The sequence below is a fragment of the Molossus molossus genome, unplaced genomic scaffold (genome assembly GCF_014108415.1).
Source record: "Molossus molossus isolate mMolMol1 unplaced genomic scaffold, mMolMol1.p scaffold_m16_p_13, whole genome shotgun sequence".
NCBI classification, from domain to species: domain Eukaryota; kingdom Metazoa; phylum Chordata; class Mammalia; order Chiroptera; family Molossidae; genus Molossus; species Molossus molossus.
This window is the reverse complement of record NW_023425348.1, coordinates 458,290-476,208: the sequence shown is the minus strand read 5'-3', so window position 1 is coordinate 476,208 and position 17,919 is coordinate 458,290. Positions and strand designations below refer to the sequence as shown.

General features: G+C 36.3%; 1 protein-coding gene across 2 annotated transcripts in view; it reads right to left on the bottom strand.

Moving 5' to 3' along the window:
• GUCY1A2 (guanylate cyclase 1 soluble subunit alpha 2) overlaps positions 1-17,919 on the bottom strand; it is a 462,539-nt gene that overhangs the window by 85,447 nt on the left and 359,173 nt on the right. The window contains exon 7 of one of the 2 annotated variants that reach the window (XM_036258989.1): positions 7,528-7,583. The exons of the other annotated variant lie outside the window; for it this stretch is intronic. Coding sequence (XP_036114882.1) covers positions 7,528-7,583 — 56 coding nt within the window. The remainder of the gene's footprint in view (positions 1-7,527; positions 7,584-17,919) is intronic. 2 annotated transcript variants of the gene reach the window in all.

Genomic DNA, 17,919 nt, shown 5'->3' with positions numbered 1-17,919 from the left:
ACCTCATAAAACAAGTTTGGGTGTCTTCCTTCTTCTTTAATTTTTGGTAATAGTTTGAAGAGAATGGGTGTTATTTCTTCTTAGAGTGTTTGGTAAAATTCTCCCGTGAAGCCATTGGCCTGGGCTTTTGTTTGTTCGGAGAGTCTTGATTACATCTTCAATTTCCTTAGTTGTTATTGGTCTGTTCAAGATTTCTATCTTCTCCAGGTTCAGTTTTGAGAGACTATGTGTTTCTAAAAATTTACCCATTTTGTTTAGATTGTCCAATTTGTTGCCATATAATTGTTCACAGTATTTGTTAACAATCCTTTGTATTTCTGTGGTGTCAGTTGTTACTTCTTCTCTTTCATTCTGATTTTGTGTATTTGGGTTCTCTCTCTTTGTTTCTTGGTGAGTCTAGCTAAAGGTCCATCAATCTTGTTTATCTTTTCAAAAAACCAGCTCTTTGTTTCATAGATCTTTTGAATTGTTCTTATTTTTATTTTTTTGGTCTCTATGTCATTTGTTTCTGCTCTGATCTTTGCTAATTCCTTTCTTCTACTTGCTCTGGATTTTTCAGTTTGCTTTCTAGTTCTTTAGGTTTTGAGGTTAGATATTAAAGTAGAAAGTTTTCTTATAAATTTCCCTCTCAGAACTGCTCACTGCATCCCGTAGATTTTGAGTTGATGTGTGTTCATTTTCATTGGGTTGCAGGAAGTTTTTTTTTTATTTCTTCCTTGATCTCCTTGGTAAACCGTTCATTGTTTAATAACATGCTATTTAGCCTCCATGTGTTCTAATGTCTTTGGATGTTTTTGTTGTAATTGATTTCTAGTTTTATGCCACTGTGATCTGAGAAGATGCTTGATATGATTTCAATCTTCTTGAACTTGTAGAAACTTAGTTTGTGTCCTAACATGTGGTCTATCTTTGAGAATGTACCATATGCACTTGAGAAAAATGTGAATTCTGCAGTTTTGGGGTGTAATTCTCTGTAGATATCTATTAAATCCATTTGATCTACCACTTAATTTAGAGTCTGTGTTTCCTTGTTAATTTTTTCTCTAGATTGACCAGTGATGTCAGCAAGGTGTTGAAATCCCTGCTATGATTGTATTGCTGTTGATTTCTCCTTTGAAGTCCTTCAAAAGATTTTTAATATATTTTGGTGCTCCTATATTGGGTGCATATATGTTTATCAAGGTTATATCTTCCTGTTGGATAGATTTTTTTCAACATTATGAAGTGGACTTCTTTGTCTCTAGTTATGGTCTTCAATTTAAAATCTATTTTTTTTTTTGAGATATGAGTATTGCTACCCAAGCTTTTTTGTTTGTTTTTTTGCTTGAAAGATTTTTTCTATCCCTTCACTTTCAACTTCTGTGGGTCTTTTGTTGTTAGGTGGGTCTCTTGTAAACAACATATAGATGAGTCATGCTTTCTTATCCAATCAATTATTCTGTGTCTTTTGATCAGGGCATTCAGTCCATTTACACTTAAGGTTATTATTTATATGTAGTTATTCACTGCCATTTTTGCTTATTGCAGTTATATATTTGTTCCTACTTCTACTAATTACAGCAGTCCTTTTAACATTTCTTGCCATACTAGTCTGTGCTAATATATTCCCTTAACTTTTTTGTTTTGTCTGGAAAGGTCTTTATTTGACCTTCTATTTTGAATGATAGCCATGCTGGATAGAGTAGTCTTGGATTCAGATCCTTGATTTTCATGACCTTGATTACTTCATGCCATTCCCTTCTGGCCTGTAATGTTTCTGTTGAGAAGTCAGCTGATAGCGTTATGGGGTTTCCTTTGTAAGTAACCTATTGCTTATCTCTTGCTGCATTTATGATTCTCTCTTTGTTTTTACTTTTTGGCATTTCAATTAGTATGTGTCTTGATGCAAGCTTGTTTGGGTTCTTCTTACTTGGAGCTCTCTATGTTTCTTTAACTTGAATGTCTTCTTCCTTCACCAAGTACGGAAGTTTTCTGTCACTATTTCCTCAAATATATTCTCTAACCCTTGTTCATTTTCTTCTTCTTCTGGAATTCCTATGGTGCAAATGTTGTCAGGTTTTCAATTTTCCCACAGTTCTCTTAAGCTGTCTTCCTGGCTTCTAATTGTTTTTTTTCTTTTTGGTTTTCTGATTGGTTGATTTTTTTCTACCCTGTCTTCTAATTCACTGATCTGGTCCTCAGCTTCCTCTATCTTGCTGGTTATTCCTTCCAATGTGTTCTTTATTTCTGCTTTGTCACTCTTCATTTCCACTCGGTTGTTTTTCAATATTTCTATATCTTTACTCATGCTGTTGAGCTTCCTCAAGATCATGGCTCTGAACTCTACCTCTGATAACTTGCTTAACTGCATTTCATTGATCTCATCTTCAGTAGAGTTTTCCTGTTCTTTTATTTGGGATTCATTTCTTTGTTTCACTATTTTGGCTATCTCAGTGGGTTTGGGAGCTTGCCAAATTTTCCCTGTTGTTGTTGTTGTTGTTCTGCTGTTTGTGGCTCCCTCTATTGGGTTTGGATGAGCATGGGAGGATCCACGTTGAACACCACTGTCAATTCTTACACCCATAGGTAAATTTGCAAGCCCAGGAAAGGTTCAGTTGTCCTCTAGCTTTTTGCCTGGGTTATTAGTCTCAGTTACTTCAGGTGCCTTGGGTTGTAGCCCTCAACAGAATAAAAAAAAATCCCTCAAGTGTTTAGTGTAAGAGGATTTCCAGAGGGCTGGGCAGATATTTGTTGTTAATGAGCCTCAATTTGAATTTCTCTGGCCCAGCTGAGTGGGGTTAAATCCAGGGAGGTGCTGCTGCTTCTCCCCAGAGTTCTGGGAAGGAGCAAGATGGCCACCATCCTGTGTGGCCGCTACTCAACAAAAACTCTGAGCAACTTCCAAATCCTGGGTGTCCCCACAGAGTTCCAGTCCAGTCCACCCTCCTTCTGCTGGAGCCCAAGGTGAGTGACTATAGCTAATTTATTGCTCTGTCTTAGGCCTCTGCACTGTGGAGCTAGCTTGGGATTTTAACATCAGGGAAACTACTGACTGGTAAAACAGCTGCTGTTCTTGGGATCCCAGCCTGCTCTCTCACACCTACGCAGACCTACCAGGCTCAATTCAGTGTCTTTTTTTTCTGTCTCTGGTTATATGGTCCTCTCCAGCTGCTTTTCTGTTGCTTTTTCCTGATGATATGTCTTTATTTTAGTTGTAATTCCAGTTTGGTCCTGGGAGATGGTCTGTGTAGCTTCCATTCACTCCACTGCCATTTTGGAATCTCTTTCTAAATTGTTTTTTAAATTGGAGTATTGTTATCCATGATTTTCCATCTATGCCATCCATCTTCTGTAACATCTGAAGAGGTTCTACTCTTTAGCAAGTTCTGATGCTGAAACTTCTGGATATCAACAGAAAATGAGCAAAGGAATGTTTGCAAGGAATCACTAGGATTCATAGTCTTCAAATAACCCTTAAATCGTTTTTAGAATGCAACAGCTGGGGTGGCATATGTGTACCCACACCACCAAAAGTAAAACTACTTCACATGTGCATATGCAATAAAAAATAAAAAAAAACTCAGCTTGGCTGATTTTTATATGATACCATCAGTTGTAAGACATATTCTAAGTTCAGTAATGTTAAATAGGAGAAGGGGGAAAATGTGTATTTTGCAATCGATTAAATAAATTATTCTCCTTGTATTGTCTTTTTACTTTCCCTTTAAAAATAATAGGTGAGAGATTTGGATTAAGGCGCTTAATCACTCCAATTTCTTCCAGGGAATCAGCCAAAAGAAGATATTCAACAGTAGTTAATTAAAGGTGGTCAAATATAATAGCTAATATTTATTGAACACTACAAGGTGCTAGACATTATGACTTGAATTATTTCTAATTCTTACAACTCTGCATGGAAGGTTTGTTATATATTTTTATGCATCAGCAAACTGAAACTCAGGGAGATTAAGCAACTTGCCCATAACCAAGGAGCCACACATGTCAGAGCCTTACTTCAATGCTCCCAAGTCACTTCACTCCCTCATGTACAACTTTCATCTCTCACTTTCCTTACGTGCTTACCTCTACCTATAAAACTTTTCTTTTGGAAAATGACTCATCCTCTTCCTCCACCTCCTTCATTCATCTCTACCTCTTTTTTTGTCTGATTTTTCCTACTCATCAAACACTTTTGGGTGAATAAAACAAAATCCTAATTCTCAGAAGACATGCTATTAGAATTCTACTCTTTTCTTTCTATTCCCTGTTGGAGTTACCCCTGGGTATCTGGTGAGCTGCATCATTTCAGTAGCCACAGCCAAAGGCTAGTCCTCAAGTTCCCTGTCAGCATAATTCAAGTAGCATCTCTAGTCCCTCATTAAGCAGCACCCCTTCTACATCCTTCCTCATTGAGAGGGGCCTTTCTTGCTGGAAGTAGGCATGGATGCTATTGAGAATTAGGGGCTTGCAATGTTTTCCTAAGAGATTTTTAGTTTCTATGGTTGGCCACCAGGCAGTGATGTCATTAAACAGTATTTGAGGAGACTATTTCAGCAGACTTTCTTGTCATTAGACCATTACTTATGTTGAAATGCTAATACTTTTGTCATTGTCCTCCAGTGATGGTCCAATATCTTTCTTCCATGAATCCTCCTTCCTCGGATGCTCTGTCAGAAATGATTACTCACTCTTCTCTTTACACCCTCTGTGGATCTTGTCACATTATATTATAGTTACCTTCATGTCTAGCTGCATTACCTCAGAGCAGAAAGTATGCCTTTTTAAACTCTAGTGTCTTTTACTGCAGTTCTGTCCAATAGAAATATAATGCAGGCCTAAAAATGTGAGCCACATTGAAATTTAAAATTTTCCAGTAGCCATATTAAAAATAAGAAACAGGTGATATTAATTTAATAACATTTTATTCAACCTACTATATCCAAAATATTACTATTTCAAACTGTAACCAAATTAAACATGACTGAGACTTTTATATGCCTTTTGTTGTAAAAATTGTTGGAAATTTGATGTGTATGTTTTATTTGCAGTACATATCAATTTGGACAGGCCATGCATAAAGTGTTCATGAGCCATGGTGACTCAGGGCTGCCACAGTGATCAGAGAAGCTCAGGAGCATTTCCACTTACATATAATCATATATGTCTGTCTCTCCCACTAGTTTGTGAGCTAACTGAGGTCAGGGAAAGTCATTATTTTTTGTAAACCTTTAGTTTCTCACATAATATAGAATATGCCAGGATATTAAATGGTGAATCTAAGTCCTAGAATAGTGTTTTAAACCATAAAGGTACTCAACGTTTATCAAAATGAATTAAATCTATGCACATGCCCTGAGCTGGATAAAAAAATTCTGGAGTTTAAATAATATTCAGAAAAATAAAAGGTTATTTTTTGTAAGTCTCTAGTTTAAGAATTCACCCCATCTTAGCTAAATCATGTTCTAAATTAGAAATTAGGTCAGAAATGAACTTCCAAGAATACCATGGATACACAATATACATTATTGTTAAATGATGAGTATACCTATCTGCCATCCATTACTGCATTAAGTGAAGGAAATACAGTTTGCTATCAATCATAATTGAAAAGGGTACTGAAAACAAAGAAGTTAAGGAGTGTATAAGAGCCTCTGGAAACTTCCATTTATCAGAAGTCTTCCTGTATGCTCAAATGAATGTTTTTATTTTTTGTTTGTTTGTTTGTTTTAATTATCAGAACTATTACCTTCTTGAAAAATTTAACTTTCTTCTTGAAGGTATTTAAATTCTTGAATTTAAATTCTTCTTGAAGAGCATATCTTGTACACACTTTTCTCACCCTTATCCTTTTGACTTTACATTTTCTTAGACATTTTTAGAAGACATGCTTAAGAAAGGTAATGAGCAGGAAGGAATCCTTGTCATGTCATTTAAAGAGCTTGTTTTATGAGCTGTTTGAAGAGCAACTATGAATCTGTATCACTGCATGAAAACAGAACCTTCTAGGACTTCCCTAGCATTCAAATATTATCATTTGCCATCCCAGAATGGTCAGGTGGGGGATAGGGGCAGAACTCATTTTATGGTACATGGAAAAGCAGCTATTTACATACTTAATCAAAATCCACATTTCATTGGGTACTTATACTGTCAAAAGTGAATAATGATTTGCTTCTCATTGTCCTTAAACTGCCATCTTTTAAATTATACTTCTACCTTGACATTTCCTAAAAGGGTGTCTAACCAAATATTTTATTGTTTGTTTAAGCTCCCAAGTGTAAAGTGCTATGTATAAATTATTTAAAATGCCAGAATACTGTTAATCCTGAAGGAAAAAAATACATTTTATTAGATTTATTAGATGTAGTTAAATTCATCACAAGTAAACAAAGTAGTATATAAAAAAGGCAAAGAAAAAAAAGTTGAACTATTTGGCATAGATTTATCCTTTCTAAATAGTTCACAGTATATGTGACTAACAGTTACTAGCATATAATATTCAGAATGAAATTTAGTTGGCTCTTATGCTCTTATTTAATGGCATCTATACTTAAAAGAGTATTACTAAACCCCATAATTATTCCATAGCAACAAGCACTAATGGATCCCTCCTCTTTACTCACCCATCTGAATATAATAGATACCCCATAAAGAATGACTAACCATATGCAATAACTGCCCCAATATGCAACACAGCTACAGTCAGAATAAACTATATTTGCAATGTTAGATCCTCTCGGTGACTGGAATAGTATATTCTGTCTCTTGCAATAAGTTCTTTAAACATTTCTTAAGCCATACTGAGGTTCTCCACTAATGACAGCCATAGGGATATATTTAGAGCCCAGAAAATATGTTTATCATCTAATGTAACTTCACTTTATATCTTTTTCTTAGGCCTTTGTTTTCCAGCTTATATATTTTCAATCAGTTTGATAGTCATCAGTATCTATTTGAGAAACTCACAGTGAGTTTCTGTCTTTAACCTTCACTGTTCAGGTTCAAAAATAAAAGTGTTTTCTCTTTGGCTGAAGTTTCAGGCACAAGCCTGGTAAAGTAGAAGTCATGAGTGAGTCACTGAAATCTGGGAGCACATCAGAGCCTGGCTACTAAGAAATGATCAATATCAGGGAGCAGCAGGTTATAGGGAGGAAGCTTTGTGCTAAAATGGCCTCCGTTTGATTTCTGACTCTGCCATACATTATCATGTGACTGGGGCAACTCACTTCATTCATTTGAGTCTATTTTATCTGTAAAGTGAGAAAAGCAAGGCATACTTTATAGGATTTCTGTGGGGACTAAAAGAACTAACATTACATGTTCTCTAACACCATGCTTATCCTGAAGTAGACACTCAATAAACTACTAGTATTTCTACTAATAAAATAATAATGATGTTTGAATGAGTGAATGAATCAAGGTTATAATCAGGGAAGTAAGGTAATAACCAAAATATATGTCTATATTTATCTAAATTTCCTGTTTTTCTTCTCCCTGGAAGTGACGCTCTTCTCCCTTTCCATATACAGCTCCATTCATCTTTAACACTGATCCAAAACCTGCAGAATGGAAGTGGGAAAGGAGAGTAGACCACTGCTCTGGAGCTTGAAAAGTCACATTGAAATTCCAAATGAATCAAAGGATAAAAATGATGAATAGATACTGCAACATTTTTAATTTGCACATACAAATAGCCATGATTGTGTGGTTTATAGCTAATATCACTAAACTTGACAATGGTGATACAATAAAGAAATTAGGAGACAAGGGTTTGTTGTTTAAAGGGATCAGGCAGTTTTCCAAGGGAAAGTAGGAAGATAAAAAAGCATCATAGGAAAAAAAAATGCTAAGGACACCCAGGAAGAAATGAAAGGGCACTCGGTTAAACCCTATTTTCCATACTAACTTGTGCAAATAACCACTGCCTTTCAAGACATCAAAAGATGTTTTATGACAATATATTTGCGAACTACCGGGTTAAAAAGTTAAACACATTTCTTAACCTTGAGGCTTTTCAGAATCTTTAAAATGCTAACGTGCTTTGTGAATCCTCATGCAGAAGGCAACACTTCCCAAAGTTACTTCATCACTAACTTTTAATTTCATATGACACCCATGTAACATTACCTGAGACAGACTTACAGGCATGTGGGGAGGGGCTCCCAGCAAAGGTCCTACACATGAAGGACCTTATGGAAAAGTTATGGCTGATATGAGTTCCTACAACCTCCTGGTTCACTCACCCTTTAGCTCTAACAGTGTCCTTTCATTGGATGGTGTCCTAAGAGCACTGCATGTGCGTCCCTGTGGCAGTGATAGCCTGAGACATAAAGAGCTGAAAGGAAGAGGCAGCCGATGCTCAGAGAAGCTTGCTGGGATTTCCTAAATTCTTAAGCTCTAATTTCCTCCAAAGAAAATGAAGAAATAAAAAAGAACAAAGTACTTTCTTAAAGAAAAAAAAAAATTTGATTTTGAGGGTAAGGTGGGTGGTTTAATTATTATGATACACCTTCAGAGCATAAAAATTACAGGTAATTTTCTCTTTTCTAAAAGGTGATTATGATAATAGGGTTCTGCTCTTAGGAGACTAAAAGCTTTTTCTCTGTAAAAGGAGAAAATAAGCTTAAAAATGACAACTGTCAAAACAATAAACTGGAAACAAACATGAAATGCAAAAGGACCCTGAGGTTATACAAGCCAGCTCTCACTGTACAGCAACACACAGCTCGCTTTGTACGCATCCTTGTGCCTGTGCGGAATGCACACACTAAGTGTCTGCCCTGTGTGTGCATGAAATGGGATGACAGGAAACAAAGCAGCTGAGGGAAAAATGGGAGACACAGCAACTCATTATGCAGCCCTTCTGTGTCTCATCCTGTTCGTACTGCTAGGAAGCTAGATGTTCTTTACCCATTTATAGACTCCAAAATACTGACAGATGAAATTCAGAACCATGGAACATGGTTTCCTAAAAATTCAGTCAACTTTCTTTTCACTGACCTTGACAGTATGACCTTTATTTCTAAAATTTTCATTGTGTACGAGTCTAAGTCATAGGATTTCAGCTATATTAAAAACTGTCTTTCAGCCTCTTGGCATCTTAGTTTAATTATCTTCTCAGCCAGTGTTTTTTCCAAATTCTGGGTTTTGAAACTAATTTAGAAAGTTATGAATAACATTTTTTTTAATTAGAATGAACAGAATAGAAAAACATAGCATAGTATAGAATAGGACATATCCGATTGCTTTGTGTAGATTAAAGGTAAATATTAGTTCATAAATTTTTGTCTCAGTATGCCTAGTAGAATCATGATATAACTTTTTTCTTACTTTTGTTCATAAAAAAAAAATTAAAATCTATTCTTTGAGGTGATATGTGAGTGTCAGGTTTTCATGTGTGCTGTAGAATAAATCATGTCACCCACACAAAGCTCATCATTGTCTCTAGTGTCCTCCTTCGGGGGCCCCACCTCTGAACTCAGCCAGAATTGTTTTGGACAGGGAAAGAAGCTCTTAGACTCACTCTGCATTGATAACCTTTTGCCTCAAGCACATATGACTTTTCTCTAATGCTGCGAGTCCACTGGGATTAATGGAGCCTGGAAGTGAGAGAGTTAATGCCCTTGGACATTAACCCTCAACCCATATAGGCTCAAATGTCTGAAAAGACAATGTACAGTACTCATGAAATGTTTATCACACAGCTCAATTTTATGGTAATACTCTAGGAAATGCTGCCTATAATTGTCATTGATAAGAAATATAAGGGAGGCCTGAAGATTTATTTGCTCGTTTGAAAACAATGTGTTCCCTTCAATCCATTTTTATAATTGCAGGAGAATAAAGCTTGGGACATTGGAATTATATAACCAAGTACTTTTATATATGGCGGGAAGTTTAATATTTGATGCAATAAAATGCACTCCTCGTTTCACCTGTAATTCATAATAGAAACATCAAAGTATTGATCTTAAATAATTAATAGTATGCTTTCCTTACAAACTTTTATACATGGTGACAGGAGACAAGCCCTCAGGTGGTAAGCTCAAAACAGATTGTATTATAAAGTTGTATAGATAAAATGTATATAATGTTATTAAACAGTTACACCCAATAATTTCATAATATTTTAATTACAGAACGGATTGAGTATCACATCATTTTCAAAGCAACATTATATTTCAAAAGGATTGAAAAATACCCACAGAATAAAATGTCTGAGAAATGTATATGACATAAACATAGAAACTCCTCAAAATCCATATGTAAAAATATCGTGCAAGTTATAAATGATTTTTTAATATATAATATTTAAGATGGACAATAAAAAGTAGTTTTGGTGAAGATGTATAAATATTGGAACCCTCAAACATTGCTGCTCAGAATGTGAAATGGTGCAGCTGCTCTGGAAAACAGTCTGGCATTTCCTTAAAAAGTTAAACATAAAGTTACCATATGAGCCAACAATCATATTCCTAGGTATGTACCCAAGAAAACTGAAAATGTGTTCACTTAAAAGCTTGTACATGAATTTTCATAGCAACAGTGTTTACAGTAGCCAAAAAATGGAAACGGAAAGGTCAATCAATTGATGAATTGGTAAACAAAATGTGGACTATCTACACACAGTGGAATATTAGCTGGCCATAAAAATGGAGTGCTGATTCATGCTACAACATGGATAAACCTTGAAAACATTATGCAAAGTTGAAAACCAGTTATAAAAGGCCACGAATTATGTGATTCCATTTATATGAAATATCCAGAATAGAGAAATCCATAGAGACAGAAAGATGAGCAGTTGTCTAAAGCTGGGAGAGGAAAGGGAAATGGGAAGTGACTGCTAATGAGTACAGTGTTTCTTTCTGATATAATGAAAATTTTCTGGAATTAGAAAATAGTGATGGTTGAACACCTTTAATGTGATAATTGCTTAAATATACTGAAAACCACTTAATGGTACACTTTAAAAGGTGCATTTTATAATATGTTAATTAAATATTACCTTAAAAAATATAGTATTGAAGTTTCCCTGCCTTACACCATAACAGAAGGACACAAGACAATAAAATGCCACCTGGAACACAGGTCCCAAAGCTGCAGTTCTTTAAAAACGTGAATCTGTCTCACTGTGAAAGTGGGTAAAGAAATCACATTTATTCACATGACTTAGATGATATCCAATATAGCATAGTCATGTGTAAATGTACCAGTAATAACAACATAATAAAATAGTAAATACTTCAATAAGCTGTTACAAAACTGAAATTCTAACTTCTTATACTGGAAGGACTGAACATAGCTGCAATTAAAAATATACTGCCAATTCAAATTGCATAAAAATACAGAATGAGCCCTGGCTGGTTTGGCTCAGCAATGAGAGCATCGGCCTGCAGTCCAGAGAGACCCGGGTTTGGTTCCCACTAAGGGCACGTACTTAGGTTGCAGTTTGTCCCCGGCCCTGGTTGGTCGTGCGGGTGGCAGCCACTCGATGTGTCCCTTTCACGTCGATGTTTCTCTCTCTCTCTCTCTCTCTCTCTCTCTCTCTCTCTCTCTCTCTCTCTCCCCTTCCCTCTCCCTCTCTCTCCCTCCTACTCTATCTGAACAAAAAATAAAAATAAATGTCCTCAGGTGAGGATTAAAAAAAAAAATACAGAATGACACTACCAGAAATGAAATGAATTAGGAATCATTATAAATAGTTGCTAAATAAGAATGCAATACTTATTTATACCAATCACTTCACAACCAAGGCATTTTCCAATGTAGTAGTTTCAGAACCATAGTATAAGTAGAAGAATTTCTGTATTTTATCTTAAATATGTTTCAATCAGAAAGGCAGTTTCCTTTTTTATTTTTCCTCCACGTATTTCTCTTTCTTCCTTTGGGAATTATTTTCAAGGTGTCCCTGAATTATAAGAATAGAAGCATACTTGATAGGTCCTACTTGTCAATCAAGTTGACAGCTATACAATAAAATTAGCTATTCTGCTAAAGTTTAACTTTTAAGGATGCATTTTAGTTCTGGGATTTAATCATGTGAGTTCCTCCTAAATGAAAAGATGATGTCTAGTTAACTATCTCTATGTGCCACCACACATTAATTCACATGTCTCCTCTTTAAGGATACTATCCTAATAGGAAAATGCTGCTATGTGAAATATTTGAAAAGCCTAATCATTAGTGCATTTTGTACTTTTCACAGCAAAAGCTTGATAAATTCTAATAATAATTCATGAGAGAAAGGGCTAATTATTCAATCTTTGGTAATGTCAGTAAATTTTAGAAGTAGTCTCTAGATTCAATACATTAAAATATACACATAGCAACAGAAAAAATATGCACGATTTCTAGACTGTCATTATCTTAAGCAATAAAGGCTATACAGTAGAACTGGAGATGATCAGCTTAATTAAGCCCAATTTATGAAGACCCTCTTCTGAGGTTTTATTCTTCTTTAGTTGGTATCATTCATCCAGCCATTAGATTACATCATTTCTCTATTCCGTCAGTGATTCCTCTCCTAGGACTTGACATAGGACCTGGTTTCCAAAGTGTCTGACTATTGACATGAATAGTACTATGTTACAACCCAGGGTCCTGAGCTATGGTTATTAATAAACCATATGTAACATCCACAAGAATTTTCTGATTTATTTTGAAGAATAAACTTCTTTTAAATTTAAAATATAAAGACAATATTATATTTCCTGAATGCTATCATACTAGACTTATTTATAGAATGAAATTATATACTCAGTTGCAGTTTTCTAGACCTATTGAGTATCTATTATCAAGCACATAGTAGTTCCTTGATAAATGGAAACACATTGTATATGGAAAACAATGTATAATAAATAAATATATATTAGGATATCACTTTCCCTAATTGTCAGAATGAATATTCTGCATTAAGGCATCAGTTTTAATTTAATTGGACAAATGTTAATAAATTGCTTGTACTATAATATACAAAGATGAACAAGACATAGTCCTAGAGATAGAAGTTCTTATAGTCTAGTTGATAATACATAGGATATACATAAACAATTTATTTGCAAGATCAATATGTTAAATATCAACAGTTGAGTGTGACAAAATTTATAAATTTCCTAAAGAAAAAGCTAATAATTATCATTAAATAAAATGTAAATGTAATAGGAGTTGAGCTGGCCAAGGAAAGATAAATAGAATAGAAAAACAAATAAACAAAAACATAAGACAAATCAAACAAAAACAATAATAGCATGGCTAAAGTAAAGAGGCAGCAATATACAGAACAGCAATTAGTCTAGTATGTTTAATGCCATAATATCATGGTGGAATGGTATTTATTTCATAGGATGTAAAATTGAAAAGGTAGTTTGGGAACAGATTAAAGGTACTGATTAGGATTTAGTCCTCATTGTATAGGCAATGGAGAGCCAACAGAGTGGCTATGTTGTTGTTTGGTCATAAACAGAGAAGCAGACAGAATACAGCATAGCTAGAGAAGAAAGCTTTACAAGAAAATGACCATTTTTTGCTAATAATAGAGGAAATTTTGTTGACATATGGGGGCCAGTTGAGGAGGAGAGATGAAAGAGGAAAAGGAAAAAAAAATTGAGAAAAGAGGAATGTTAAAGAAGGGTCTAAAAGAAAGTTGAGATTGTTCATAATGATGTCTTCTCTCATTTTATTTAATTTGGAAAGAAAGAGTCTTTTGAGAATAAAAGCAGCAAGGTTAAGAGAAAAATATGAAGACAGTAAAAAAATATATGCAACAGTCACAGCTAGGGGATAGTAAAATGATTATCTCTGAAACTTTAGGGACCAGTTGAGTTCAAAAGGTATGCATTTTTAATGGATATTTAATTACCATGATTATATTATTTTTTCTATTATTGTTCATTAATTCCAGACCAAGAATTTTCTTTTTTTTTTTATCCTCATCTGAGGACATTTTTTTTCCATTTTTTTGTTCAGATAGAGTGGGAGGGGGAGAGAGAGGGAGAGAGAAACATCGATGTGAAAGGGACACATCGAGTGGTTGCCACCCGCACGACCCAACCAGGGCCATGGACAAACTGCAACCGAGGTATGTGCCCTTAGCGGGAACCGAACCTGGGTCTCTCTGGACTGCAGGCCGACGCTCTAACCGATGAGCCAAACTGGCCAGGGCCAGACCAAGAATTTTCTAAACAGGTAGTCCGGTATGATGAAATATAAAGATGAGTAAAACTAGACGGCTATTAGGAGCAGTGCTGAGTGAGATAAGACAAAAGAATCCTGGCTAGATAAGATATTATGGATTAGATAGTATCCTCCCTCAGCCCAAATTCATATGCTGAAATCTCAACCTCAGAATGTAAACTTGTTTGGATATATTTTCCCTGAAGATGAAATTGGTTAAGTTAAGATGAGGTCTTATTAGAGTAGGGTGAATCCCTAATTCAATATAACTGGTATCCCTATAAAAATGAGAAATTCAGACACAGAGATAGACACTCACGCAGGAAGAACATCATGTGAAGACTGGAGTTATGCTGCTACAGCCAAAAAATTACCAGAAGCTAGGAGAGAGACCTAAAAGAGATCCTTCCCTAGTGTCTTCAGAAGGATGTCATGGCCCTGTCAACACCTTGATCTCAGACTTCTAGCTCTGGAACTGTGAGACAATCAATTTCTGTTGTCTTAAGCCACCCAGTGTGTGGTACTTTGTTACAGAAGCCATAGCAAACTAATAAGAAGACGAACACAGCCAAAAGAAAAACAACAGATTGAAACCTAACTATGGATAAGTCTTGAAGGTCAGTGATAGGTGGAAATAGTGGAATAGAAAATGGCAGATGAACCAGGAGCTGTGATTAGGGAAGGACATTCTTAGAACACTTCTAAGCTATAATACATTCTGGGGCATAGCTGTGTGTGAATCTCGAATGGGGAAGTAGCAACATGCTAACATAGAACTATCATAGACATTTATAATAAATTTTTACATTCTTTTTTTTTTTTCCAAATTTTTTATCTTTATTGTTAAATGTATTACAGATGTTCCTCATTTTTCCCCCATTGACCCCTTCCTCCCCACTCCCACCCCCCTCCTGCCTTTTCCCACCCTGTTGTCTGTGTCCATTGGTTATGCATATAAGTTTTTTGGTTTATTTCTTTCCACCCCCCAAACCCTTTCCCTTTGAGGTTTGTCAGTCTAGCAACCAATTTTTACTTCTTAATCCTTTCACCTTTTTCACCCATTCCTCCATTCCCCCCCCCCATCTGGCAACCAACAAAATGTTCTCTATATCTATATCTATGTCTGTTCTGCTTGTTCATTTTGTTTGTAGATTCCATTGTCGATAGCTATGTATTCCTTGCCATTTTGTTTGTTCATATTTTTTACCTTTTTCTTCAAGAAGACCCTTCAACATTTCATATAATGGTTTGGTGGTGATGAACTTCTTTCACTTTTCCTTGTCTGGGAAACTCTTTATATGGCCATCGATTCTAAATGACAGCTTTGCAGGATAGAGTAATCTTGGTTGTAGGTTCTTGCTTTCCATCACTCTGAATATTTCTTGCCACTGCCTTCTGGCCTGCAGAGTTTCTTTTGAGAAATCAGCTGACAGGCTAATGGGAACTCCCTTGTAGGAAACTAACTGCTTTTCTCTTGCTGCTTTTAAAATTATCTCTTTGTCTTGAACCTTTTGCATTTTGATGATGATGTGTCTTGGTGTGGGCCTCTTGGGGTTCATCTTGTTAGGGACTTTCTGTGCTCCCTGGACGTGTATGACTGTTTCCTTCACCAAGTTAGGGACATTTTCTGCTATTATTGTTTCAAATAGGTTTTCAATTTCTTGTTCTCTCTCTTCTCCTTCTGGTACCCCAAAGATGTGAATGTTGGCACGCTTGTTGTCCCAGAGGCTCCTTACACTATCCTCATTTTTTTTGGATTCTTTTTTCTTTTTGCTGTTCTGATTGGGTGTTTTTTGCTTCCTTATATTCCAAATCGATGGTTTGCTTCTTGGCTTTACCTACTCTACTATTGAATCTGTGTAAATTAGTCTTTATTTCAGTTAGTGCCTCTTTCATTTCTGACTGTGCATCCTTCATTTCTGATTGGTCCATTTTTATGCTCTTGAGGCCCTCACTAAGTTCACTGAGCATCCTTATAAGCAGTATTTTGAACTCAACATCTGTGAGGTTGCTTATCTCCATTTTTCTTAGTTCTTTTCCTGGGGTTTTGTTCTGTTCTTTCGTTTGGGACCTGTTTCTTTGTCTCCTCATTTTGGCTACCTCCCTATGTTTGTTTCTGTGTATTACTTAATGAGAGGTATGGGGCTAGGTGAGACCAGATGCTGCTTGTTTGAAAGAATTTAGAAAAACCTGAAGCAGGATCCAAGACAGGCCAATCTTATAGTCAAGCAACTGGCAACAGCTTGGGTGGGTCTGAAAGTTGGGTGGGGTGGGGCCTCAGGGAATCACCAGGGCGGGGCAACCAGTATAAGCCAGGTTCCTGGATTCCCAGATATGGCGGCCATCTGCTGCTCCAGAGAAGGGCTCACCAAAGGAATAAAGGCCTCTGACCGCATGTTTGTCCCAGAGAAAGCCCCCTCTACAGCTCTCGCTCCACTGCCAAGTAGCTCAGTTCTTCTCTGTATGTCTCTGGCACCCCTCGAGCTGCCTCCCCTCCAAGCTTAGAGGGAGTGAGTCTGATAAGTCTGTGCATGGGCCCTTTAGGGCATGGGGCTCCAGCTGCCTCAGTCTCCCTGAGCCTCAGTTTCTGCTATTTTTTCCAGCCAGATGTTATGAGGACTTCTCTTCTTGGCACTGGAACCATGAGTAGGACACCTGGTGTGGGACAAGGACCCCTCAGTCCTCAGGGAGAACTTCCCAGCCAAGGTAGCCTCCTGATTTTTATCTGCCACACATGGGTGTAGGACCAGCCCATCTGCCTCTGCCCCTCCTACCAGTCTTGATGTGGCTGCTTTTTTAATTAAGTAGTTGTAGGACTTCCATTCAGCTTGATTTCAGGCAATTTTGAATGATGGTTGTTCTGTAGTTTAGTTGTAACTTTGATGTGGTTGTGGGAGGACACGATACTGCATTTACCTAGGCTGCCATCTTGACCGGAAGTCCCCATAAAGTTTTATAATGGTCATAATTATTCCTTGGAATAACTTCTGAACAAGTAAGTAGTATCTATAACTTGATAGTTGGGCAACATGTAAAAATAATTAAGCTAATTGATTTCTTTGACATGTTTGAAGATGGCAACAAATATAAGAAATACTAAAATATGTTCATACCTGAAAACACATCAATAAACTATTATTTTCAAAAAGAAGTATGTTGTTAAAGATGAGATGACTCAAAAGTGTACTCATTTACATATCAGTGTTTTTCTCTTCTCAATCTAACAACTGACCCAGCTTCACAGTAGGAAATGCAGATGGTCAGAACAAGAAATCTATTTGTTAACTTTGACCAAAGTCTAGTGATAGTTGTCTCAAAATCATCATGAGAGGTTCTAGCAGACATGTCATGTATTCTTCTGCAGACAGTGTTGTTAGATAAGGAAACTGAACTCAATTTTGCAACAAATTTGTCTCTGATCATAACTCAAACAATGTCTTTGGCCACTGGCAACAGTAAATCCTCAGCGATGGTGTGAGGTTTCATAGCTCTGGCGACTCTGAGTGCCACCAAATATGAAGCTTCAATGGCTGCTACGTTTTGTTTGTGGTACTTGCCACCAGTGTCAAGTCTGGCTTTCTTCAGTCCATCAGTTTTGCTTCTAAAATAGTTGGTATCCTTGCCAGCAAAGCTCAGATGCTTGCTATCAAAATGGCATTTTTATTTGTTCAGCTTCATAGATTCAGTTGATAGAACTTCAGAACAAATAACACATTGCGGTTTCTCAATTTCGTAATTATTAAGGTAAAACTCATCACTATATTTTCC